The 18,166-nt window shown below is 42.3% G+C and overlaps 1 protein-coding gene across 4 annotated transcripts in view; it reads right to left on the bottom strand.

Annotated features, from left to right (window-relative positions):
- The window catches only part of LOC120546742 (1-phosphatidylinositol 4,5-bisphosphate phosphodiesterase beta-1), a 116,286-nt gene that overhangs the window by 44,309 nt on the left and 53,811 nt on the right, over positions 1 to 18,166 (bottom strand). For 3 of the 4 annotated variants that reach the window (XR_005636930.1, XM_039781909.1, XM_039781907.1), the window contains exons 4-9: positions 10,796 to 10,936; positions 10,233 to 10,312; positions 6,829 to 6,882; positions 3,590 to 3,665; positions 2,044 to 2,147; positions 1,094 to 1,260 (exon numbers count right to left, since the gene is read on the bottom strand). Coding sequence is in view for 3 of the 4 variants with exons in the window: in XM_039781909.1 (XP_039637843.1) it covers positions 1,094 to 1,260; positions 2,044 to 2,147; positions 3,590 to 3,665; positions 6,829 to 6,882; positions 10,233 to 10,312; positions 10,796 to 10,936 (622 nt within the window). In the remaining variant the exon portion in view is untranslated. The remainder of the gene's footprint in view (positions 1 to 1,093; positions 1,261 to 2,043; positions 2,148 to 3,589; positions 3,666 to 6,828; positions 6,883 to 10,232; positions 10,313 to 10,795; positions 10,937 to 18,166) is intronic. The other variant, XM_039781908.1, reaches the window with a different exon arrangement.

The raw sequence follows: 18,166 nt of genomic DNA, 5'->3' as shown, positions 1-18,166 counted from the left end.
ATTTTAAAACAGTTAAGTCTATTTAATAATAGCCTCCAGACTTTTGTTCTCCAAGTAGTTTTAAATATATTCAACTAACTTGAGATCTGCAGCATAGTGACAAACAGCTGTATGCAGGTATATCAAGTCAATCATCCATGAAGACTGAGCTGCTCACTGTTGCTGCTTGGGAAACACACCCAAGGTACAAACATTTTATAAATCAAGTGGCATGCTGTGATAGCGTTAAATTTACATGTCGTATTGATTGGGAGGCCGGAGACATTTTGTGTAGTCAATAGGCTTCATTTGTTTAAATGTTAGTGCACAATACAAATTATACACTAATCAAATGCATATTGAGTTTGTATTTTCAATTTTTTTTATTCTATTATATATAATTTGGTTTACATTATTTTCAAAATGGTTTTGTATGACATAATAGGGGGGAAAAAACAACCCAGTGATTTGCTCGAGAACAGATTGTGGTAAGTCACCCATTTTGGCACACTATGCTTTCCAGCAGACATACAATTTGAATTGGCACATACTCTTCCGCCAATCAAATCATTGGTCTGTGCACATTCTCTGCATCAGATATGTTTTTTTTTTACTTTCCAGGCATTTCCTTTCTTAGAAACAGATGTACAGAAAGACACAAGATTTGTGAATTATACTAAGCACAAAACTGCAGAGCAGTCAAGAGAAATATGTAAATGACTCACTTTAGTGTTTATATACATGCTAACATACTTGAATATGTATTTGTGGCCAACAGTGGACACCAGGCAGCAGTGTTCCTATGGCAACACCCCTGCCAAATGTATTGGTGGTGGGGGCTGGAGTGCAGAGTTAGGGGTAGGGTTGGAAGAGGTTGGCTATATGTGTGAACATTTTGTTTGTGCTTTCCAAAATGTTTTACTACATAACACAATTGCACTTTTGGTTACATATACATCAAGTGTATTAATTACTTGTAGTATTAATCGTTAAAAATGACTTATGAGCACCTTATTTTATGTACAAAACCTTGCTGTGGACTGTGTCTTATGTGACATACAGTATAAGCATAACAGCGTGCTTGTGTTTACTGACAGACATTTGAGCCACTGACCTTTCTGTGCGAGGGAAGCGTTGGGTTCATATTTGTCCACCAGCATCTGGACCTGTTCTGGTTTGAGGGGAGGGTAGAGTATCTCGTTCAAACGAGGGTCTCGCTGTTTACTGTTGATAAACTCTGTCATCTGCTCCAAACTGAGGTATGGACGACTCTTAGCTCCCCTGAGAAGAGAGAAGGGGATAAGGTGAGTAGTCGATATACAAAAAGGGAGAAAACGGGAAGGGTTACCAAGCGAGATGTGGGCGCAAGAACAGAATTCAAAAACTAAGACGAGAAAATGAAACAAGGAGAAAATGATGGAGGAAGAAGCGCTAATTAAGGAAGCAAAGAGATCTGGAAAGGGAGAGCAACACAAGCGCAAAGGAGCAGAAGATTAAATGTTGTGTTGAGTAAATTATGAGATTTGATTAAAACGCCTTTCATATCTAAGCCTGTTCGACTAAATTATCATCTCCATATCCTTCTGGCTCTTATGCCATCTCACTTAACTGTGATTAGGATGGAGATTTATGACTCTGTGTGGCCCCGGTCCTGCTAGCATGCTGCCTCCGCTGATGGTCTGAGTCCCTCTGGGCCAAGGGGCAGCTCAGCACGAGGGGCCACACCGCCAGGCTCGAGGAGAACCAGGGCCATTATGACACAATATCTGTACTAATTAACGGCTTATGACGACTGTAATGAGTAAAAGCAGGTGTCTTAAGCCTGCAAAGCCATATTGCCTTTTCAGGGATTGCAGCCATTATCTAACTGCCGGTCTGAAACGGGGAACAGATGGCTGTGAAAATAATGATATTAAATGAATCATTCTCACATTGTTTCAAGTTTTTCAAACAACTTTTTAACTGGGAATCAGCGTATTCTTTGGAGGCCGAAAAGATTATTGATTACTTCCTGACAAGACTTTTTAAAAAGGCAAATACTACTGAGGGAAACGTGGTTCTTACATGTCAGAGAAGATGTGGTCCAGCTCAGATCGGGGGCAGATGTTGCTCAGGAACATGTTGTAGACCTCTGGAATGAAATCCTCTTGTGGGATGGAGTCATTCTGCTGCAGACGACAGCAACATGGTCACATACATGGTCTACGCATACACATACGTACTGTACATACAAATCACAGGGGTGGCCTTGTGGGTACAGACGCCGTGGAAGAACTACAAATCTAGTATTGGAAGTGATCCACTAGTGCTGCTACAATTATATTTTCAATGTAGTGTGTGGGTGCTAAACCATCAAAGGTTATACGTAACTGAAGTTTTCACACAGTGGGACTCGTGCAAGAACATTTTTGCGTACAAGTGTTTCATATTGGATTCAGCAAACCCTTGTAACTGCCCAAGATGGATCTTTTCTATGTGCACAAGTCAATATCTGTCTTTCATGCTATGGGATGTTCTATAGCTGACCCCAACCTCTAGTCTCTCTCTGGAAGTGATTACTGTACATGCATATACATTTCACTTTTTAAACAAAGATTTGAACCTAGACTTTAACAAAAAATCTGTGGCCACAAGTGCCAAAACAGGTCTGATAAAGACACAGTGTGCTCAGTAGCAGGCAATAGCATTGTGCCAGCAAGAAACAGAGCAGAACCAAATGGGAGAAAAGAAGATGAGGAAGGATGCACTAAGGGATGGGGGGGCTGCAGGTCAAGCCCTGCTAAAACTCAATGAGTCATTCTAAAGACATTGGTGGAAGCTACGTTGTGTTTGTGCTTTTGTCTATGAGTGTGTGTGTGTGTGTTGAGGGATTAACAGCACCACCGTTTAGTTGTAATTACTTGAGCGTTGGAATAACAGCAAATCCCACCAGACCTTCATACAGCAACACGTTCTTACCTCCTGCTCTCCCTGTGCTAATTATACATAGCTTGTTCTGTGTATGTGTATACTTATATATGTGTGTGTGTGCGCGTGCGTGTTTGTATTTCTAGCGTGTGTATGTTCATTTTGTTTGTATTATGAAGCCATTCATTACAGCTACAATATGCATATGTTTCAGCATTTTCTCACTTTCAAACATGCAAATTGCTTGCTAATGCTGGAATACACTGTTTGCTGTGTTTGGGGGACTGTTTACACCCCACTGCATGACGGGGCAGGTTCTCTCTAGTGATATCCGGGCGAGGTAAAGATTAAACAGCTTTTGTCATCTCTATTGCTCCCACTGGGTCTATTTGTTTCATTACAACCAAGGCTAAATCAGTTCTGAGTGGGAAGTCATGCAGACAGCCAGAAAATAAGACTCCAAACAAATGAGCAAAGCAGCAATCAGCTGCTGTTTCAGGAGAATAGAGAATGGGCTGAAGTGAGAGGACCGACTGATGGATGGGTGGGTGGGTGGATGGATGGATGGATGGATGGATGAATGGATGAAAATGATGAAAGAGCTTGGAGTATAAGATAGGAAAGAGAGGCAGAGAAAGCGGGACAGAGACATGAGCTGGTTCAAAGATATGATAAAGGGAGAGATTCAGTATTTTGGTCTCACTCTGCCAGAAGGGAGGTTACAGTTTTCCAGGGCTGTCTCTACTCGCTTCCTGTCTGCTGAGAACATCCTGAAGATACTGCGGGGCGACAGAAAAACACAGCCTGATGAGTAATCACAGAAAATGCCACACATACAGAGGAGTTTTCACTCTGATCCTCTGTGTCAAACTGGTGAATTCATCACAGCTTTTAATTGATACTTATTAAGGACACCCTGTGAGAAAGCTCTGCTGTAGCAGCAGCAAACAGTAACAAGGATAGAAGGAAAAAAGTTAAACTAAAAAGAAGAGAATACAACCACATAATTGCAGGGAAAATGACATGTTATAAGACAAAAATGAGACAAAGAAATGCCAAGATAAAAATTGAAACTTTAATATATGCAGAATAACAAAACATAAAAACTGAATAGAGACGATGTGGGAAAAAATAAAACCAAATCAGTCTAATATAACAGCCCTCTAATAAATATGCATTTGAAAAGCTGTAGTTTCTGATGCTGTTGAGTTATATTTCATCATACCAATAGGCGTTTCTATTTTGACTGCTTTACCTTGCCGTCAGACAGCTCTGAAGCTGTTATATCACTCTCTTCAAAGCCACCAGACTCATTCGACAAAAACTGTATTTTACCTCGCAGAACATGGGAGTTTCTAACCCTTCAAAAAAACAAAGTCACACAATAACAACTTTTTTTAGTGTGCTAAAATGGGTTTTGCCCCTGCCCCTGTCCACAGCATTACATACACACGTGTCCGTGTCGGGAATCCTTCCTGCTTCTCCAAACTGGGGAAACTACTCCATCTACTGCAGGTAATACACTGACTATGGATAAGTACCTCATACAACTAACCCCCGACCCCACTGAACTATCCCTTTAATGAACTGATATATTCAAATGTTAATATTACAATACAGACTAAATTGATTGATTGTGAATACTGATGTTCACACTGTCTAAACTCTAGATGGCAACACCATATCTACATAAAACGTGATGTTTGTAATCCTTTATAAAGACGATATTAACAAAGACATGTTTACACAGATGATCACATAAAGTTAAATTGTTGTCATTGCTTACTGTTTTATTATTTTTATTATTAGCATTTCATTACCATTACAATGACCATTACCACAACCATTATCATATTACAGTTTCTTAGAAAGTACTTATTACAGGGGCGGCTGTGGCTAAGTGGTAGAGAGGTCGCCTGCCAATCGGAAGGTTGGTGGTTTGATCCCTGCAGTTCCATGCCGAAGTGTCCTTGGGCAAGACACTGAACCCTGAGTTGCCCCCGATGCTGTGCCATCAAAGTGTAAATGTGTGTGAATGTTTACCTGATGAGCAGCTGGCACCTTGTATGGCAGCCTCGGCCACAGTGTATGAATGTGTGTGAATGGTGAGTGGTTCATGTACTATGTTAAAGCGCTTTGAGTAGTTGTTAAGACTAGAAAAGCGCTATATAAAAACAGTCCATTTACATTACTCCACACATGCTTTCTCAACAGTCTCACCAAAATAAGCTTTTGTCTGTGTGAATAAACACAACATATGCAGTTAAAATGTTTCCAACTCCACATATAACTGACCATTGTATGACTGCTGTCTTGTGAAAAAAATGCATCTTCAAAACATCAGGTTTTCATGAGCTAATACAAACAGCTCTGTTTTCAGCTTTGTGACACCACAGTTTTAGGATATTCCAATGGTTTTTAGATTTTTTTCTTTTTTAGCTTTGGACGTACTGTGAATGGTTTTTACTGGACCTTGTCATTTTGAGTGTAGAGAAAGAGTGCTTCTGTGTGGTTGGGCTACTGTCCTGTGTTTTATTCTAGTGTATATCTATCTAATAAATCGGGAAGCCTCTGTATTTGTGTGTGTGTGTGTGTGTGTGTGTGTGTGTGTGTCTGTCTTTAAAATATCTCATGAACTGTCCATCCAATCTACTTTAACACAGGTTTTCTGGGTATCCAATGAACTTTGGAATTTGGAGCACTGCTGTCATTGAACGCTGTCACGATATCAACATGCAATATCGTTGAAAAAAAAGACAACACTAAAATGTAGTTTAAGAAGAACTCTCTTTATCTGCATTGCCTTCTACCTTTTCCTCCACCCCCCCTCTCTCTCTGCACACACAGTCACAGTCCGGAGCCGAATCTGTCTCTGTACTCGGTCCAGTTCTGGTGGTTGATTAATGCAGATTTTTGCTGTTTGCTTGGCAGTATTGGGTGGCGCATGGTGTGCCGCCATCTGTCCATAAGGCAAATGTCTGCGATTACTCCACATTTTAATTGTGACATTTTGTGAGTAAATCCTGAATCAGGTAAATGTTGTAGTACAATGTTTTTCTCTGAATTAGGAGTACACAGTACGTCAGTAGTAGGCTATACAGTGTGGTTGCTAAGAGATTTGGGGTCCTTCTGTAAGTAATTTTGGGGTAGAATGGTTCTGGAGAAAGCTTCAAGCACCACAGGCCAAGCAGTCGGCCCGTTCCAAACAGGCACATTTTGAATGGGCACTGTAGACAATAAATGAGTTTTACTGCAATGAACTCCAGTGTCGTTACAGCTGCTGCTAGCTGTTTAGCTCTGTTTCCATTGGCCTAGCCTGTTTTAATTACATGACGAGGTATTCCTGCGCAGATCCATGAGCGTGTACTGTATGCTCAGTGGGAGAGCAGAGTCAAGCTGACATCAGTCAAGCTGACATGTCCTCCCAGCTAGGAGGTTAATTCCCTAAACGGCAAGGAGTGTCTCGCTGCCTCTCTGTGTTGACACCCACTGTTTTCCTCTGCGGCTCTGAGGGAGGTTATCGCAGAAGTTCACTGTTGGCTGCCTGAAAGTTCAACTTGACTAATGGAGATGGAGTGAGTTGGATTTTCAATGAGCTGATGACAAACTCCCAGATAAGTGAAATTCATAAAAGGAAATTCTCACACAGATTTTGAGCTGAAGTTAGTGACAGATATAAATGGGACTTTTCCAGGGTCATGCTACACACACACACACACACACACACAGCTGAAGAGTCATGGGAAAAATAAAAGGGAGTATTGTGACGAGACAGAAGGGACGGGTAACATATTCTAATAAATGCACACATATATGCAGAGAATGTGTGTAAACTGAAAGGAATACATGCTCATAGTACCGAGAGAAGGCAGAGGAAGCTATGCATTGATCAAAAGAGCAGAGAGGTGGCAGGGGAGAGAAGGATGAGTCAGAGAGACTTACTTCTTGACGGGGATTCGCCCCTCAGGGTTGAGCTGCAGCTTCAGCCGAGTGTATCTGCATTGGACAGAGCACACACACCACACACAACATGAAATCAACAGTTTGTCTATTTGAGTAATGTACTTGCATAAATGTAATTTCTGTGTGTGTGTGTGTGTGTGTGTGTGTGTGTGTGTGTGTGTGTGTGTGTGTGTGTGTGTGTGTGTGTGTGTGTGTGTGTGTGTGTGCTTGAGTTTACATGTGTGACTGATGTACATAGACTTTTTCCTTGTCTGTCTATGAGCGAGTATGCAAAGTCAAACAGGCACACTGGTGTCTCTATAGTCTATATCCATGACATTCCACTTCCGGAATTGCTCCAGTGCCACCCGAAATTCCTCCGGATGTCCCTCTTTTCGGCCGGATGTCCGTTACCTTCTGCTTCCTTTGTGTTGGGATTTTAAACTCAGGTGGATTTTTGAGGGCTATGGTTAACTGTTCCTCAGATCTCTGCAGGGTAAATCCAGACAGCTACCTAGACTATCTGTCCAATCTGAGTTTTCTGTTGCACGACTAAAACAACATTTGAACGTGCACACGTTCCACCAAAACAAGTTCCTTCCCGAGGCTATTTTGCAGCGGTACCGTGGCTCTGTCCGGCGCTTAGCACCGCCCATGACGATAATGATTGGTTTAAAGAAGTGCCATTAAACCAGAGCCACGGACAATTTCAAACTACCATAGGGCATACCCTCTGCAAACTGGCTTCCAATATCACCAGACAGTCCCTTTCATGAAATCCCCAAGGGAAAAGGAAGAGAGGTTGACCCAGAAACAGCTGGCGGCGAGACCTGGACGCCGATGTCAAGAGGACATGCCACACTTGGGGACAGCTGGAGAGGCTGGAGAATCCTTGTAGGCGGCCTATGCCCCAGTAAGGGAAAATAGGCGGAGGAAGAATAAACCAGAGCACATTTTTCTCCCATCCCGGGAATGCTGTGTGGACTAGTCAGACCCTCCTCTGCGCGCTGTGGAGGAAGGTCTGGCAAAGCGAGACTAGTGTCTCTATAACAGTGAGCGGCTGACTGCATGTGAAGAATTCTCTGTGCACACTTTGAGTTATTTGGCTGTGTTTACACGACGGGTTCGAATCGTGTCTAATCTCTGGAAGTCTTGCATTGGCAGCACAGAGCCATGCAGCAGCAACACAGGCAGCGCAGCCTGGGCTAAAAATAGCTTAGCTGCAACAACCGTAACAGGCTGGGCTTTAAGTGGCTCCTGGCTAATAATTAATATCCATTACAGTGTCCACATCATAGGGCAGGCCGGGTGCCCCAGGCAAAGTCCCAGATAGCTGTAATGGTTAACAGGGACAAACTGCCTTTTTTTTTATTTATTTTTTTTCAAAAAAGAAAAAAAAGAGGAAAACGTGAAATGAAAAATTCTGGCAGAGAAAGTTGAGTAAGTAAGAGTAAGAGAGTAAGTTGACAACAGTTGATGTCACGGGAGAAAGTAAAGAAGGTGTTGGGTGTTTCTTGATGCCCTCATCTGCCTGTATTATTTATTAAGAGGGGAAACCTGATTACTTGCATCTGTCTCTGTTTTCTGTTTTACTCACCACTTTCTCTTTCTGTCTGTCTCACTCTCTCTCCCTTCTGACTCTCTACTATCCCTTTCTAGGTAATGCTGAACAAAGGAAGTCACATGTAATACAGATACTTATTTCTGCACAAACACTTACTTTTTTTGTCATGGGATGAAAAGAAAAACAATTTCAGTACTGGTAAAGTTTTCTAGCATAGTCACAGGTCATCCCATTGTAACAATGTGCAGTTCTAACCCTAATCATTGATAAGGCACAAGGCGAAAAAATCCAAGCAGGAGCGGCCACAGCCCTATGGCATTGATCTCAAAACAACATCTTGTAGCAAGCAGCCACTTAAAGACATGCTGGGTTCTTTTTTATTTCCTGTTGCTGGGAACATTGCCTATAGACGCTAAAAGAAATATATCACAGCAATAAGACCTAGCGATGAGAATTAACCACATGCAGACAAACATCAACGTCTCCTCATGCTGTGGGGGTGGTATGACAAAGAATCGTCTTATTTGTAAGCAAGCAGTGCACAACAACTGCGAGCAACCAGCGTGACTGTGGAAGCTGTTCTACTCAATTCTATTCAAATCTGTGTGTACTATGTGGTCGATGGCCACTTTTATTGTCTCATAAGTCAATTACACTCCTCAGGGGTGCAAGTTAATGGCTTCTGTTTACTGATAAACATCAGACAGCTGGGAGTTATCACCAAGCACAGGCCGTTATATTCTCTCAATACAATATGGCAGATTCATATTTAGGTTCACTCTGCGTAAGCTGCACTTACTTACTGCACACATAAATCAGCTGTCAACAATAGATCAATGTGTGTATTTCGATCAGATCAATACGAGCGCGGTGCTGTTAGCCGTTAAAAACGTTATTACACAGGATCAGAGGTGGTGTGAGGGCGATTGATGATAACTGTCTCACTGGACAAAGAGCCAGCGATGAGGGCTCAGGTGATTTATGTAATAGGCTGGAGCCCAAAAAAATGGTGACTCCTTTTTAACATTGTGACACCTGCTCAATTTGCAGGTCAGCAACTTGACCGGTTTAAGGATCTACTGACACGGGTCTGTCATTATGTCATCAATGCAACAAAAATATAAGCTACGGAACCATATGGATGCAAACCCAAACAAGTACATGCTGTCACATATGCACTCCTGCACTGAGAAGCAAATAAGCAGACTGAGATGCACATGCAGGTTCATGAACTAATTTAACATATTTCCAGCTGTTTTATTTATCCTCTTCCTTCCTTCCTGTCTGTTTTCTCTCTCCTTACTCTCTCCATCGATGCGGGGTTTTTACCTGACCTTTTAAACTCTAACCCTCAGGCTGCATTGTGGAGCTGCGATAAGCAACCTCCTGTGTGTGTGTGTGTGTGTGTGTGTGTGTGAGTGTACAGTACAGTGCACATGTACCCTGGTGTATGCATAAAGAAGTCTGTATGTGTGCCACAGGGTTTATGATGTTTTATTGCATACTTTGGGAAGTTACGTGCGTGTTACAAATATGCTTTTGCATGCACATGTAAGTAAACAGTTATTGTGTATCGTTGGAGAGTTGGAATAACAGTCCGTCATATGTCTCTTTTAGACGAGAATCATCATTTGCTTTTCCCGGTAAATTTACAGTAAATACCTGATGTGACGCTTGTGATGACTGACATTCGTTTGTTTCTAGCAGACCTGATTTTCATATTTATCTTGGGGATTTACATTTTGGGTGTGACTGCTTGTGTGAGTGTTTGTATGTGTTTGTGTGTGTGAATGTGTGTTGTGTGTGTGTGTGTGTGTGTGTGTATGTGTGGATGACATACATTTTCTCAAGGCAGGCCTCTCTGGACATGTTCTGTACAAAGAGGTTAGATGCCAGGTTGAACAGCTCTTCCGCCCATTCCTGCAGTAAATAAAACACACACACATACAGAGTCAGATGCAAACCTTAGTGCTGAGGCTTGAAATGGGGTGGTCTGTTATTATTGACGTGTTAGGAATTAATGCAAACATTAGTTCGGATATGCTGATGTGGATATATGGTGATAATGTCCATTTGAACAGTTAGTTAACCTAACAGAGAAATTGTGCCTTCATCAAAAACCTCCACACTGAACAGAGAATAAATTGTTATTTGATCCCACCTATTTATTATCACATAAAAAATACAGAAGTTGAGTAAATGATCACATTATTGTTACACAGCCTTTTCCTCATTTAAATGAACCTTTATTGTGATTCACTTAAACGCCTAGTGTATCACTTTATTCAGTTGAAAAACTTGACCCCAGTCATTTCAGGAAAAAGTTTCATTAAAACGGATCCCACAGACACGAATAGAACGCCTTATCATTATAATGGTTTTGTTCTGGTGCGAAATATTTACCTTCGCCGTGTCCTCCTGGAAGGCCATGAAGTTCAGATAGGTGATGTTGACCATGTCAGGGCCGCTCACTACTGTCAGCATCCTGTTCTCCATCTTCCCCGCCAGCGTGCTGACATCCAGTAGCTCACGCAGCTTGGCATCCTGAATAATGAAACACAAACGAGACAAAAAGCATCGCCATTATCAAATTCAGCAAACCAATGAAAGTCATCACGTGAAATGTGTAAGGTGCATTTTCTAAATCAGTCCCACTCATGTCGTGCCAGCTTCTAACCCCAGCTGCATACACAATGTAAAACACACCGCCTTTACAACAGTAAAACACACCGCCTTTACAACAGTGGCCTACAGTTAATCCATATTAAGGCGCCTTTACATAAAATGTATTATTATTATTATTATTAATAAATCAAAGCTGCATCCAAAACCTTGCAGCACAAACAAAATGTCCATTATTGGAAAGGCAAAACATAACACAGGCCAGGGCAAAAAAAAAAGAAGACAAGGAATGCTTTTTTGTAAGGAAGTGAGAGACAGTACTGCTCTGTGTCATGGTTTTGTGGTTTAACCTTGCTTTACAACCCAAATTGCCCTCTGAATGCACTGAACTGAAACAAGACCTGCCTGTATTTGGGAGTTTGCACCTTGTCTGGCAGCTGATTTATGTGATTAATGAGAGGTCAGTTGTCTGAGGCAGACGGTGTGAGGAGCGAGGTGAGACGCTGCAGCCCCAGACGATCTCGGTGTGACACGCAGGTACCATATTAAAGGCTATAAAAGCAGCACACAAGGCAGGGTTAAGCAGCACTATCATAGGAGACATTTCCAGTGTAAACGAACTAAAAGGCCTGGAGGCATTAAAGTAATATTACTGAAAAAAGAATGACACTGGTGAACTTACTGGTACAATATGTAGACTTTTACTGTTTCAAAGCACAGAAGATCACAAAATATCTGCAGGGGATGGATGGTGTTATTTATTGTACTATCTAAGACACCACGACAACTCAATCCGGAGAGCTGAATGGTTTTCAAACCGTGCTTCCAGCTTGTTTTTTTAAAACATCCTTCCGTCTGGTCACATTTCAAGTTTAACTGTGGGAAATGATACTAAGAAGAGCAGCCAATGCACAGCAGTGCCTCGTGACCAGGCATAATCAGTGGATCACTTAGCTGAGGAAATGCCATCAGAGATGCCGTTTTTGCTCAGATAAGTTTTTAACAAATGTCTTCACAAATACAGCTAATTCCTGAGAGGAAATCATCTCCACCGTGAGCAATGCAATTTTCAGATTTCAGATGAATACAACTTTAATTCCCCACAACCTTCATCGTCTAACAAATTCAGCGGGCTGAATGAGTCTGTTGTACGACGTCTGTTTTCTCTCGTAACAAAACATTGGACGCTGGCAACAGTTCAGTTCACACAGAGAAAAACAAAAAGAATTTGTATTCAGCAGAGGCAACTGTCTGAGGAAAATGAAAACAAACTAATTTTAGCAAATATACATTTAAGCAGCTCATCTTTGCGCAAATCATATAAAAAAGCAATCTACAATGCCTCTGAGGTGCAAGAGAGGAATAACAATGATCTTTTTCTCTCCTGTGCTGCCCCAATACACAAGCAGCATACAAAATGGTTGCTCCGGCTTAATTAACACAACAAAAAAAGCCCTGTAAGGGATTTTGCAGTGAAAGCAAATGAGCTCCAACTAATTTATCCAATCAAACAAAGAGTATTGTGTCTTGTGTCACGCTGATAAATGTCCTCTACATGTCCCTCACGCCCCCCAATCAAATTGTGCGGCTTAGTGGCGCCCATTGTTATCATGCTGAACTTTTCTGAGGCAATACATTTTCCCTATTGAAGAATCGCTCCCCACTGACAGCCTGTCTGTCTGCCTGCTTCTCACAGTCAAGTTTTGCAGCGTGTGACTGCATGGAGAGATACTTTCTATAATTTCCAGAAGAGAATAGGATGTGAAACTCACTCTACATACTGAACATTGCAAAAATGACAGGATTCCAGTTTTGTATGATTTGCACATAAGGTCAGAGTGACATGATCCTGGGCTTGACCACCAATCAATTGAACACTAAGTGCTGATTTGAATGGAAATCCATCACTGTCCATTAACATAGTCTGAATGCCTCCAGCCCCTTCAATCAAAGCATAAAAAGCCACTTTCAATTTGGTAAAACACACACTGCCCAAGAACCCTTTGCTTTGGCAGTCTGCCAAAGATGAAAGCCTTCGGAGAACAGACGAGACGACAGTAAGATGCATATTTCATTCTTTACAGCGCTTGAACGTCAATACAATTTGATACTGTTTTGAGCGACGCTACTTGTAGCCATTAGCTGAACATACAGCTCATCTCCTTGTACGCAGTCAGCGCAGGGCTGATCTTGGAGGGAGCTGCAGGCACTCACAGCACATCAACTGGAGAAACATCAGCAGTTATGTTGAAGGAGAAAAACGAGCTGATGTCAGGGAGACGGACCCTGCTGGAGGAGGAGGAGGAGGAATGAAGAGAAACAGAAGTGAAGCCATGAAAAGAGAAGAACAGAAGAGGAGAGGAGTGGGCTCAGCCATGTGAGTGAAATGTAATTTGTGCTGGTGCATTGTGGGAGCCATTGGAGGCATGCCTGAGGTCCCAGTCACCACAAGAGATTTAGAGCCAAACAAGCTATGGGTGGGGGTTGGATGGGATTTAAGATGATGGCGTGGTTGAAGCAAGAGGATGCCTCACAGTCTTTGGACCACTGATTTTATATTTCTAGAGTGTATGCGTGAGAATGTGTTTCGTGTGTGTGTTCATTCAGGCATACATGACGCATGTTAGCAGCTGCAGTGTGTCAGTACCGGAGCCCTTCTCATTCACTTAGCATTCAGGTGGAACTGCAGCCTGAGGAAATACACAGACCTCCTCTTCCTGCCTTAGTTTGTCATGAGGCCCAACCTGTCACCAGCCATGCACTCAAACTGTGTCCCACTCTGTTGGGCACAAGGAAAAGGATTCAGATTGGCAAAGGGAAGCCAGCCACACCTCAGGTCATTAAACCTGCAGCACGACACCTGTCTAAAACTCACACACACGCCAGCTTGGACTCGCACGATCACAAATGCATACACAAACACACACACACAAACACAAACACACAGACACACATACACACACACACACACACACACACACACACACACAGGTACACATGCATGTACAGTGGGAATAAATCTGGACACACACATGCACACACTGTCACACGTGTGTGCATTTAAACATGCACAGAAACATCACATCAAAGGACATGTCAATATGAATGATTAATGATGAAACTACCCAATGCCCTTTAATATACTGCACCACAGATGGGATGCCAGGTATTAAAAACGTAAAGCTTTAGTGAGTAACTTTTTTTATATTAATGAACGTCCGTTACATTCAAGCCATTGCCAAATTAGTTGCTACAAAGCTAATTATGAATATCAGCTCCACAAAACTGTCTCTGTATTTCTCAGTATGGCTATGTTCAGAAGATTGTGTCGTCCGGCGTCTTTCACGCACAGAAAATCAAGCGAATCGAAGATAATGACCTCTTCTGAAGAGTCCATCATGTTTTTTTTAATCCTCCGTGTCCTCCTTGGCTACTAGCAACTGCATGGAGGAGGGGTGGGGGTGGTGCGTGATCACGGAAGGCTGTATCATGTGGACACACTGACAGTGTTGTTGTCATTACTTAGAATTCCTCATGGGGGTGACAAAAACTACGCACTATAGCTTTAAGTCAACCCCACAGAGATTCCCTTTAAAACAAGCAGCTTCACAAAGGAAGTGCTGCGATTCTCATTCTGGACAAGTAGAAGAGGCAATATTTCATTTATATTTTAAATATGTTGGTGGTGGTTGAAATAATTGATTTTGTGTCAAGGATAGCTGCTTTAATAAGTCAACAGTGCCTCGTTCAAGGAAGGTGCTGCCGGTGTACAAATTGATGCTACAGTTTCTCAATGAACCAACTCTCACAAGACATACAGTTCACAGAGTAGTGTGTTAAAAGAAAAAGAAAAAAACATTCTGATTGGCATCTTGAGGATGCCTGCACTTTAGTTTAAACTAAAGCATCTGCAGTTGTTAAACTCAAAGGATGTTTAAAAAGCACGGCGCTTAAGACATGATTTCAGGGCTTTAAGATTTTGTTGGATGCAAATATTAACTTTTGTATGATGTATATAAGTTGCACGTAGCATTTTGGAACTTTGTGTAAACAGTCAGATACTATCATCATCTGCTGTGTATCACCTAATGTGACCTCACACTTTTACACACTTCTCATGAATTGCTAATCCCTTCATCTAAAAAAAACACCCAATTATGGCCCTCTTAACCCCAAAGTAGCACAAGTAGCGATAAACATAACCTCTCGTGAGTGTGAGGGCTCAAAAGTTATAAATGACTTAAAATCAGTATTCAGAGGAGCGCATCTTAACTTGTGGAGCAGTGACACTGTGGAGAAGCACTGCAGGTTGAGCAGGGCATTCTCCCGCTGCTGGCTAGCCTTGTTAACTAACAGAGCGGCAAGATGCTGCTGGTGGGGCCAGTAGAGAGCCTCGGGCATTTGGAAGGAAATTATGGGATATCAAGCTGGGGGCGATGTGCTCATTCTGCCACACAAATACTGTGCAGACGCACGCTTTTTTTCTCATTTTTCAAAAAATATTTTACGCACCCATGTGTGGAAATAGATGTGTAGCGGTGGCTGGATGATGATTCGCCTTAAGTCAATTACCTTAATACCATTTTTGTGAGCAAAGGGTTGGTTTGAGTGTGTATTTTCTGTGTTACATATGCTTCCTTGTTTATCAGCCAGTATGAGTCAGTGAGTCTACAGAGCATTTCACCCGCAGCAAAGCTAATCCTAAAACGACTCCCTCTCCTGGCGATGCAGTCATTTATTTAAGAGGGTCACGCTGCATCTGCAGAGCATGTTTTAAACATTAGCCACATCACAACTTACACAGACAGAAAGCATTGAAACACTGATCCCATTACAAGGAAGAGCCCCGTTTTTCTCGCCAAGCTAAAGCTGTTTCCCGCAAAAGAGATTGCTAATCATCCGCACGCATGCACGCGCACACAGTCACAAAAACGTACACCTGACATTCTTCAAGCATCCTTAAACATATATACATCGCATCAAATACATTTTTAAAACAACTTTCATCAGAATGGTTAATAAGCAGGTAAAAAGATGCTCAGTGCAGAAATCATAGGATTTCAGTGAAAAATATTAGGCAAGTTAAATTGTCCTAAAGCTAAATGGGTTGTAGAAGTTGCACGCACACGCACATGACACGCACACACACAAACACACACACACACACACACACACACAAACAAAGAAAAAAAATATCTTACACTTCACACCCTCACAGTGGGGAACTACAGTATGTTTTCTGCTACAGGGGGGACACCATGTAGTTCAGCTTTAAAGCTTTTCTGCTGATCAAGCAGCCTGTTTGATTCAGCCTCAATAGCAGCAGCCTTTCATATGAGGATGGGAGAACTGTCTGCTTCCATTACAGCTCTGCAGTTTGATATTTTAAACTTCCCCAGCTTGGAAACTGCCTTACTAGTTTTTCTAGCTTGGGGGTGAAACTCGGCCACTATGCAATGCAGTGTGTACAGACTGAGGATAAGCCGCAGATAAACCTCTCAGAAACAACTGCATGGTAAACATGACCAAAGAACGTGAATGAGAACAGAAGATGGAAGGTGCGAGGCGAATCAGAGAGGGATCGGGAGGCAGTCTTTGATTCTGGGGCTCCCTCTCCCTCTCCCTCTATCTGCATCCTGCTCTCATCCTCTCATCTGTAAGGCTCGCTGTCTGCTGCTTTTTGTTATTCTCCCACATGGTCATAATTCATTTGAGCACTAAAGTGTCAGTAGATGCAGACCACCACAGTTTCATGAGGCGGAGAATTGCCCACAAGGCCAGGAGTAAAAGGTCAGTGCTTCATCAGTCAGCTGTCAGGTTATGCATCACTGAGTATGGAACCAAGTGTGCACACATTGGCTTTGTGTGTGTGTGTGTGTGTGTGTGTGTGTGTGTGTGTGTGTGTGCCCCTGCAGTCGTAAGCCAAAAAAGACCTTCTCAAAAATGGGAAAAGGGTTTGCTTCGGGTTGAGAGTGCCAAAATGATGTTGATTACTTAAAATGATACTTACTCTCCTTTAAGCCATCTGGCTCTCTTGCCTGTAATGCAGCTATATTGGCTACTGCCCATCAATGAGGCATCAGTAAACAGAGTTTGGGAGTTCAAGGATGCAGGGTAGCTAGAACAAGGCTGGTGTATAAGTGGGAAAACATAATGATTTAAACTGTAAACCTTCCTCAGTTTAATATTTTCTCTTTATATCGCATGTGTTTGATTGAGGGGTTTAATGGCTAAGAAGTGAATTAGAGTAAAAAAGCTTAAGATCATCATTAGCACTCTACATCTGCCAGTGGTGATGTGTCGTTGGCGCTCATGCATCACGGCCCAGGTTGAGAAAACGCGTGGGAGAAGGTTAGAAGCTGATACGGACTTGACAATCCCTCGTTCCAGTTTTTCAAAAGGGGCATTTCATTAACCCCGGAGCAGCGAGACGTGAAACGAGAGGCGGAGGGGTGGACAGAGGGGAGACGGAGAGCACATATCACGCAATTTCCAAAATGCCAGCACATCGGCAATAACTTGTGGTGACAGGCACCCGTTTTTATGTCTTGGGGAAGTGGCATAACATTCACAGCCAATGCTAATCATCTTATGACGCACAGTGGAGCTGACTGAGCATCACACACTAAGGAAAAAGCTATTTTTCTTTTCTTTTTTTAAGTTATACAACCACTGTATATCTCATTTCATCATCAATAATCTAACCACAGACTGCACAAACGTATGACAGTAACTCCTCTTACTGATCAGATGACAGTAAATGGTTTTCTTTGAATAAGATATTGAATTCTAAGCAGTTGATTTAATCGACCACGCACACAGGAACAGATTTTGAAGGACTTTGAAAGGATGACAAAAGTCACCTGCCTACTATCACAGTGTTAAGTGGAATAAAACTGCTGATGTCTGACAGCTGTTGACAGCTGTGACTGCAGCCTTGGCCAGAAAATGGCAGAAACTCCTAATTTAGTCTGCCACCCCGCATATAAAAACTCTTGACATCTCATTCAGGCTGCTGTGTCATTGAGGAGAGACACATTCTTCATGGGAAACACAAAGAATGCTTGACAGCATTTGAGTGCAAATCACAGCCCCCTCGATAACTAAATCATCTGGATTTTACCGTCACCCGACAGACACTGTCAGAGAGAA

The sequence above is a fragment of the Perca fluviatilis genome, chromosome 18, assembly GCF_010015445.1.
Source record: "Perca fluviatilis chromosome 18, GENO_Pfluv_1.0, whole genome shotgun sequence".
NCBI classification, from domain to species: domain Eukaryota; kingdom Metazoa; phylum Chordata; class Actinopteri; order Perciformes; family Percidae; genus Perca; species Perca fluviatilis.
This window is presented reverse-complemented; position numbering and strand designations above follow the sequence as displayed.